The following is a 9,100-nucleotide window of genomic DNA, read 5'->3' as shown; positions in this document are numbered from 1 at the left end:
AGAAGAGATTTATTCATACTGCCCATGCCCACCCTCATTTCCTGCCCAGGCATCCCTCCACACACACACACCACCGTTCAGGGGTTCATCCAACCCAGCCTTCCACTCAGCATGCCGTGTGCGCCCCAGCTGTATTCAAGGGCCGCAGAGTTCTAAAGGTGGCTCTTGGACCAGTGCCGGAATGTAAACTGTTCATGGCCCTGGTGAGATCAGTATAGAGATGGAGACTAAGGACCGAGAAGCTTGCTCGGTGAACTAAGCTGAGAGAAATGCACCAGCAAGAAGCAACCTTTGTCACACCCAAGACGGCACCTATGGCTATGCCCGAGTTCACGCCGCGAGGCAGAGGAGCTTGCTATGGGGAACCATGGTTTCACACGTCACTGCTTTGGTTAAAAGCCAGGTGCTGGCCAGGTGATGCCAACATGTGGCCCCGGCATGTCAGAGTGGAACTGCCCTCCACAGGGTTGGGGGAAGTAGACCATCAGGCCTTCTGAACTTTTGAGGCGCTCTGGGTGGACCAGAACACACCATCTTTGGGTCCCCAGCTGCGCCTGTTCACCACTTTCGCCACCACTGATTCCAAAACCGTTGAGTTGAGGCTGACTCATGGCGACCCCACGTGTCTGGGTAGACCTGAGCTCCTGATCGTTTTCAATGTCATCCGTGACAACCATTTCCAAGTGAGTAGCAGATTGCTCTATGACTGTATACACTCGTGAATAAGCCGAGTTTTCCAGCATTTTCTATGCAGTCTTTGTGGTAAAATTAGGTGCCTTGGCTGACATTCGGGTTGGCTGATACTCGAATATATACAGTAACCACCAGGACCTCACCTGCAGAAAACGGGTGTACTTGTAGCTGCTGTTATGTTTCTGTGTTGTGTTATTCTGATTGCGTGTAATGAGATGTCACTTATGTCTGTGGAATGACCACCAGTAGCGACTGGGGCCCGCCTGCATTTTCAGTCCGACTTTTCGCTCTATCTTTCCAGCTGTTCATTGTTAAAGTGTTTTATTGACGTCTTGGTTTGAGATGGATAAGACATGAAGACATAGCATCTCATCCTGCACTACAGGCAGTTTAAGCTACACTGGCGCCCTAGTAGTATAGTGGGTTAACCCATGGGCCGCTCAGGGCAAGGTTGGCAGTTCAAATCCACCAGTTGCTCTGTAGGAAAGAGATGAGGCCTTCCCCTCTTAAACACTAGTGTCTCACAAACCCTCTGGAGCTGTTCTACTCAATCCTATAGGGTTGCTATGAATCAGGAACAACGACAGCAGTGGGTTTTGCTCTAGGGATCAAGAACCCTTTGCACCCTAAAGAGTCCCCCGCTGCATGGCAGGGAGGGGACCAAAACAGGAGACCCCCTTGGCGCTGCATACCCTGTAGGCCCCCTCGTGCGGCGAACTCCCACTCCTCCTCGGTGGGCAGCCGCTTCCCGCGCCACGCACAGTAGGCACGGGCGTCGTTCCAGCTCACATGGAGCACAGGCAGCTCCAGTTTCTCTCGGATGCCGGAGCCGGGACCTGCAGGCTGACAGCCAGGGTGAAGGCAGACAGGCTTTTGGGGTCACGGAAGTCTGCAGAAGGCTTGGCTTAGTAGCCTGGGCTCAGCATTTACCACAAGAGGGAGCAAGGAGTCAGAAGGAAGAGCTTGTGGGGGAGCAGAGAGCAGAGTGGGGCAGGGAAGAGATGACGATAGGAGTGGGAATGAGCCGTGGGAAAAGGAAAAAGAAGCAGGGCAGAGACCAGAATGCTTGGCTGATCCCCTGAAACCTTTCTCCCATCATCCTTTTCAACTAGGCGTAGCATCCTAGTGGGCAAGGGGTCGAGGAAGGCCAATGCACTTCAATGGGGGTAGAGAATGAGGTATAGAAAGCAACACTTATTACCTGCCTCCAAAATGCCTGGTCCACAGGAAACCACCAGAGGAGAGACTGAAAGAGAAGGAGCCCTGGTGTAAGGTGCAGGCTCTTGAGGCTGAGGCTCAGCTGATCTCTGGGGGGCTGTGGCACTTGAGGGAGGCTTGTCAAGATCTCCCCTTGCCAGTTCAGCCGGGACCCTATCTGACCCAAGATCCATTCATCCGCCTCTTCCCCCAGGCAGCAGCGCTTCTTTTGAGGTGGGTTTCTCTAGCTTCTGCTCAGTCTCCAGCTCTCCGGTCTGCAGCCCCCAGGGGGGCATGTCCCACAGCGGTCTCCAGCCAGGGCCCATGCCCACAGCAGCAAGCTAACGCTCTCTCACCTGCCTCTGGTGGGTGGCTTTCTTCTTCAGTTCATCAGAGACCAAGTCCTCGAAGACAAAGCTCCACCCGAAGGACTCCGCCTCCGTCCGGTATTTGCTCGCCCTGACGAACTCCCTGCAGAAAGGCTGCACCTGGTTCAGCTGACAGGGACCCTGGCCCCCTTCCCATTCCAGAGAACCTCGTGTTCCAGGGCTTCAAAAAGGTTGTGGAAACACTCTTACCATCTTTGTGTTCCATTTTCCCACAGAGTTTTTGAAACCCTCCGTGTGTGTGTGTGTGTGTGTGTGTGTGTGTGTGTGTTGTGTGACTTATGGTTTGAGTGGAAGGTTACAGAGCTAACAGGTTTTCCATTCAGTCATTTATACACGTTATGTTTTGCGGCATGGATGATGATACCATCAATGTCCTGGCACCATTCCCACTTCCTCCCTCGGTGATATTGTCCATCTGTCCCACTTTCTTGTCCCTTCTGCTGTCTGAGCCTTGGATGAGGGACGAGGATCAGTGGGCCTGGAGGAATGCAGGACATACCTGAAGTCTTTGTTGGTGACAGGAAATATGTCGATGGCAAAGGGTTTAACTGTCACCACCCGGGCAGGCCCCTCACCATCTCGGGCGTCTGGAGAATTTGTGCCCATCTGAAACTTCCCACCTGGCAGCTGGACCATGCCGGCAATCTGTCCATTTCCTGCAGGGACAAAGGAGCCCTAAATGGGACATGCAGGTCCCGAAAACAAGTGGCACTGTGTGTACCAAAAGACATACGATGGTATAATGACGAAAACAAAGAAGGTGTAGACACTCGGCTTTCGATCTTGACTTACATCCCTGGTGAAATGGCACTGAAGTTGCCGGGGGAGTTTTGGCACATTACAGTATCGATGTTTCAATCGCCTCATTATGAAATGGAGATAACGTGTAATGGTCTCAGAGAGGGTGCTTGGGTGATTGAGAAACTCTGAGCCCTGGATAGATTTCCACCAAATGTTTTCCTTAGTCCTGTACCCAGCCCTCTGTCCCAGTTGGATCAACCTACACAGTGTCCCCTGAGACACAGCTGCAAGCTGGCTTCCCTACCTGCACTTCTGCCCACTAGTTCTCAGAGCTTCCTCTCCACTTGATGAATTCCTAGTCATTTGTAGCACTCCTCACCCCCCTATTTCTTCATCTCAGAAGGGGCTTCAAAAAGTTCTTGGAAAAGTGGAATTGACAGAGAAGGAAGGTGGGGGGCAACTCACTCAAGTCCCCACCTGCTGCGTCGGGTGCTTTGCCTTCCTTTCCAAATAAACTTTGCTTTCCGCTGGCCGAAAAAAGATAATGGCATTCATTTCCCTCACGAACTTCTGGGAGCCCCCATGTAGGAGACACAGAACTAAGGGCCACAGGTGTATAACACGCACAGGGCACACAGGACACGAATACCTCAGGCGCTTGAGTGGTTTGCAAAACCATATAACAAGGGCATCATTGGCATCAAACTACAACTACAGCAGTTGCCCCCGAAGGGCAGCGACTGCAAGTATTTTGCCCGTATCCCTAGGGCTGGCAGGAGTGCTCCAGAAGCTGACCTTAAATGGGCGGTTTTCCAGTCGGTCTTTTGCCTCAGGGAATCAGAATGAAAGGGATGGGGTGGAAATGAAGACCCAGAAAGGAAAGCCATTAGTTAGCAGGTGACAGGACTAAATCCAAGTCTTTTAATTTCTAGTTCAGTACTTTTCCCAATGGGCCACACTCTTTGGGAATGACGTCCTGCTTTATGGTGTCATGTTCTGGCAGGAGCCTTGGTGGCGAAGTGGTTATGCTTTGGGTTGTGTAACCTGAAAGGTCAGTGGTTCTATACCACCAGCTGCTCTGCAGGAGAAAGATGGTGCTTTCTACTATCGTGAACCCCCAGGGCAGCTCTACCCTTTCCCACAGGGCAGCTCTGAGTCCTAATGGATTCATTGGCAGTGAGCTTGGTTTTCATGCAGGGGTATGTATTTAAGTTCTGTACGTGCCAGCCCAGGTCTCAAGCCCTCTTCCACAATCAGCTCAGACGGGGAAAGGAGTGTGAGGATGGGCCCAGACAGCAGTGTTTCACCCTGTTGTACACTGGGTGAGCTGGAACCGACCCCACAGCACCTCACAGCACATCCTCATTGACACACTCAACGCTGGCCCCATAGACTACAAGAGAAAAATGGGATCGAGGGCAGGCGCGGGGAGGCCGGAGGGGAGATCGTTTTGTTCTCTCGTTCATGTTCTCGCGTTTAAGAGACTGCCAAGAACGAAGTTACGGGGCTTTAGTAAAGCCAGGCGCGCGCGGTCCCGCGGTCACCGTCAGCCGCCGGCCTCCGGCCTCCTCGCCCTGCAAGCGGAGCTCCCTCCTGGGCTAGTGGGCCGGCGGGGGGGCCGGTCAGCACACTGACCTGGCTGGAGCCACGGGACGAGCAGCACCGGCAGCAGGGGCAGGAGGGGCAGTGGAGAGCCCATGCTTGCTGCTAAGCGCGGAAGCACTGCCTGCCACGCGAGGTCGGTCGGTCCTCGGCCCCGCCCCTCACGTACGACGCCGTGGAAGGCCCCGCCCCGCGCACGCGGCGTACTGCTCTCCACCGAAAGACCCACCGGAAAGCAGCTCATTTAAGGTCAGCTTCTGGAGCGCTCCTGCCAGCCCTAGGGATACGGGCAAAATACTTGCAGTCGCTGCCCTTCGGGGGCAACTGCTGTAGTTGTAGTTTGATGCCAATGATGCCCTTGTTATATGGTTTTGCAAACCACTCAAGCGCCTGGGGTATTCGTGCCCTGTGTGCCCTGTGCGTGTTACACACCTGTGGCCCTTAGTTCTGTGTCTCCTACAAGGGGGCTCCCAGAAGTTCGTGAGGGAAATGAATGCCATTATCTTTTTTCGGCCAGCGGAAAGCAAAGTTTATTTGGAAAGGAAAGCAAAGCACCCGACGCAGCAGGTGGGGACTTGAGTGAGTTGCTCCCCCCAACCCCCTCTCAATTCCACTTTTCCAAGAACTTTTTGAAGCCCCTTCCGAGATGAAGAAATACAGGGGTGAGGAGTGCTACAAATGACTAGGAATTCATCAAGTGGAGAGGAAGCTCTGAGAACTAGTGGGCAGAAGTGCAGGTAGGGAAGCCGGCTTGCAGATGTGGCTCAGGGGACCCTGTGTAGGTTGACCCAACTGGGACAGAGGGCTGGGTACAGGACTAAGGAAAACATTTGGTGGAAATCTATCCAGGGCTCAGAGTTTCTCAATCACCCAAGCGCCCCCTCTGAGATCATTAGACGCTATCTCCATTTCATAATGAGGCGATTGAAACATCGATGCTGTAATGTGCCAAAACTCCCCCGGAAACTTGAGTGCCATTTCATCAGGGATGTAAGTCAAGATCGAAAGCCGAGTGTCTACACCTTCTTTGTTTTCGTCATTATACCATCGTATGTCTTTTGGTACACACAGTGCCACTTGTTTTCGGGACCTGCATGTCCCATTTAGGGCTCCTTTGTCCCTGCAGGAAATGGACAGATTGCCAGCATGGTCCAGCTGCCAGGTGGGAAGTTTCAGATGGGCACAAATTCTCCAGACGCCCGAGATGGTGAGGGGCCTGCCCGGGTGGTGACAGTTAAACCCTTTGCCATCGACATATTTCCTGTAAGACATCAGGTATGTCCTGCATTCCTCCAGGCCCACTGATCTCGTCCCTCATCCAAGGCTCAGACAGCAGAAGGGACAAGAAAGTGGGACAGATGGACAGTAGCACCCAGGGAAGAAGTGGGAATGGTGCCAGGACATTGAGGGTATCATCATCCGTGCCGCAAAACACAACGTGTATAAATGATTGAATGGAAAACCTATTAGCTCTGTAACCTTCCACTCAAACCCTAAGTCACACCATACACACAGTTTCAAAAGTTCTGTGGGAAAATGGTAGGAACAGATGATAAAAGTTTTTCCAAGGCTGTAATTGCCAAACTTTAAGGGAGGAGAAAAACTCAACCTTCTGGCTTGCAGGTTTAAGCCAACGACCCTGGAGTTAGCAGCCTCACTGGTAACCTCTATGACCAGCAGTGCTCCTGCCAAATCTTGAAAAAAGGCCAACTTCTTTGCTAGACTGGTAAGCACTAGCAAGTCCTTGCTTAGCTGGTTTATTGGGCAATTGTGGCGACTAGTCTGCAGTACGAACAGAATGGGACCTGGGACTGCTATTCGAAAGGCGAGGTAACTACAAAGGTGGGTGTGGCTGTCATGGTAGGAGCCCCATGGAACATTCTGACCCCTTTCTCACCCGAATGACACCATTGTTATTACCACAGGGAAGGAATGGACTTCAATGTTTATTGTACACCTTCAGCAACTGCTAAACCCTTAAAACAAAGCTAGGTAATACAAGACCACCTTCAAGGACACAGAAATAAACCAACTCTAAGAAGTTCTGTGGAGAAAGGAGGTGCAATAGGAACGTGGATGAGAAAAGGTTGATGCCAGAGGACCCTTCAATGGAAGCAAAGATAGAGGTGTGCCAGTATGGGCAGCCAGACTGCCAACACCTTCACCCTTTCTTATCACTATGCCTACAGAGATCTTTTTAGCTGTTCCCTCACTCCCTGGCCTCCAGTGCACCCACCTTTCCACCTGCTAGACACAGTGGCCCTCAAACTATGGCCCACAGGCCACATGCGGCTTGCCAAGGACATTTATCCAGCCCGTTGGGTGTTTTTGCCCAGTTTTGTTTTATACTTCAAAATAAGATATGTGCAGTATACATAGGAATTTGATCAGTTTTTTTTTTAAACTATAGTCCAGCCCTCCAATGGGTCTGAGGGCCAGTAAATTGGCCCCGTTTAAAAAGTTTGAGGACCCCTGTGCTAGAGTATAAGCTTCTCTTTTGGAGGCGGCCTTTTAGGAAAGCTATCTCCAAGATGCAAAAAATCCAATGGATCTAGCCCCTATACTCAGAGGAATGTGTACCACTGACATGGAGATGCTTCAAAAAATGTGCTGACATTAGAATGTTCAGTATAAAATTGAATCAGTTAATTAAGCCACTAAGTGATTTTTGAAGACATATTTATTGACAAGGGAGTTAACATATGCATGGTCTAAGTGTACTGTAAGCTAAAGGAAAACCATCCCTTCTTTCCGAGGGCAGAACCACTAGTCTATGTGTACATACTTCAGTGCCATTTAAAAAATACTGTAATTATAATTTACGAACTTCCAGAATTTAAGTTGACCGTGATCTCCCGTTGCAACATCAGAACAGAAAATCCCTTTGAGAATAATTTTCAGCTTGGACCAAAATCCCATTGCTCTGTTCTTAGGATCACTCTGTAGAATCTTCCATGATCCCCATGATATGAGGCAGGCTGGTTTCAACTCAGCCTTTCAGAGACGACATGCCGGCTCTCATGATCTCATCCACAAGGAGAATGTTGGTAGCTATCACAGTGCTGAACAGGAGAAATGAGGAGGCTGAGAGAGGAGATTCCAACCACAACCCAACGCCCCCACATGCACAACAACCCCGGTCTCATTTCTCACCCCCTCCACGCACACAGGACCAGTTCAGCCTGTCTACTTTTAGTTCCCATTTTAAATTGGGGAGTTATGAGGGGAGGAGGGGGCTAAAACAAGACATAAGCTAAAGGTTATGAAAGGTTTAAGCTTTCTCAAACTTACCAGGAATGTAGTAGCTGTTTCTTTACGCAATAGTTATCCCATACACCTGCTTCAGCAGCCACCATCGGCTCACCTGAAAATGAGTTGTTTTTGTAAACCCACAGTGAAGTGGTTGATTCAGCACTGATCGGTCATAACCAATGGGGGGACTCCCATAGCTCCTACAGGGCCTGTTTTCTACTCCACACTATGACCCCTGGGCGTTACTTGAAGACTTCCAAGGATAAAAACCATCTCTTCGGTGGCCAAATGTTCTACTCCCACTTGTCCCCTGTTCCTGCGTGTCTACTGTGTGCCTGTAGAATCTGTTATTATGTGAGCTTAAGAGCAGGCTTCACTCTGGCTCCAGTTAAATGCCATTAGATTTGATCTCATCTTTCAGTTATATTCCACCCACGAATGTGTTCTCATCAAATTCAGATGGGAGATTCCAAAGTTCCTCATTGAAATAGGATATGGCAAGCCCTTCAGTAAGCACTACCCTAAATCATCTCCTACCGACCAACCCCCGCTCCCAACAAATTGGTACGCTTTGAAACGTTAACGCCTGCTCACATCTGGTCCGTTAATTCCGACACCTAGCCATGTCATTAATAGGTTTTAGTCCCATTTAGAACCCAAGGTAGCAGTGGTGCAGTACCGCGCAAGCACTCAGATTCTTTGGTTCCCTCTTCTTGATTGCTCCTGGATGCTTCACTTCACCTGTCTTATCAATGGTTCTTCCCTTAGGATCTTACCTGTGTTCAAGTCCACACCCACAAGCTGACCAGATTCTGAATGCTCAGTCCGAACTTTTACTAGCGTTTCCTGAAGGTCAAAACCGGAATTCTGAGCAAGAACCTAGAAAGACACACATTTCATTATTCAAAAGACACGACCTTCTCATGACCATTGTCAGCATGACCCGAGGTCTCCAATGTTCATAACTAAACTATGGGCAGAGAAAGAACCACTGTGTGTCCTCACTTCAGAGTAACTAGACCAAGTGATAACGACCAATGCAAACCCACATTGAACTCAGCCACACTCAGGTCCCACGCAACACTCCCCCACCATGGAAAATGACAACACACAGCATAGGTGTACTAAAACATCAAAAACACGAAATAAGCACATATTTGGGTATTAACCCCATAGACCACAAGCCCTTGGAAAAAATCCAGTTGTCTCTTGCCACTTGAGCCTTC

General features: G+C 50.3%; 2 protein-coding genes across 5 annotated transcripts in view; both read right to left on the bottom strand.

Moving 5' to 3' along the window:
* Positions 1-4,732, bottom strand: part of SUMF2 (sulfatase modifying factor 2) — a 22,974-nt gene extending 18,242 nt beyond the window's left edge. For all 4 annotated transcript variants that reach the window (XR_006679618.1, XR_006679619.1, XM_045285417.1 and 1 more), the window contains exons 1-5: positions 4,656-4,732; positions 2,779-2,935; positions 2,247-2,361; positions 1,895-1,939; positions 1,386-1,536 (exon numbers count right to left, since the gene is read on the bottom strand). Coding sequence is in view for 2 of the 4 variants with exons in the window: in XM_045285417.1 (XP_045141352.1) it covers positions 1,386-1,536; positions 1,895-1,939; positions 2,247-2,361; positions 2,779-2,935; positions 4,656-4,719 (532 nt within the window). In the remaining 2 variants the exon portion in view is untranslated. The remainder of the gene's footprint in view (positions 1-1,385; positions 1,537-1,894; positions 1,940-2,246; positions 2,362-2,778; positions 2,936-4,655) is intronic.
* Positions 4,733-7,284: 2,552 nt separating this feature from the next.
* CCT6A (chaperonin containing TCP1 subunit 6A) overlaps positions 7,285-9,100 on the bottom strand; it is a 15,700-nt gene continuing 13,884 nt past the window's right edge. The window contains exons 6-8 of the mRNA XM_045284512.1: positions 8,651-8,753; positions 7,914-7,986; positions 7,285-7,684 (exon numbers count right to left, since the gene is read on the bottom strand). Of these exons, the coding sequence (XP_045140447.1) occupies positions 7,612-7,684; positions 7,914-7,986; positions 8,651-8,753 (249 nt within the window). The 3' untranslated portion in view covers positions 7,285-7,611. The remainder of the gene's footprint in view (positions 7,685-7,913; positions 7,987-8,650; positions 8,754-9,100) is intronic.

This window comes from Echinops telfairi, unplaced genomic scaffold (genome assembly GCF_000313985.2).
Source record: "Echinops telfairi isolate 266 unplaced genomic scaffold, ASM31398v2 ScPeMD7_5;HRSCAF=22, whole genome shotgun sequence".
NCBI lineage: Eukaryota > Metazoa > Chordata > Mammalia > Afrosoricida > Tenrecidae > Echinops > Echinops telfairi.
The sequence above is the reverse complement of the archived record's forward strand: the minus strand, read 5'-3'. Positions and strand labels throughout refer to the sequence as shown.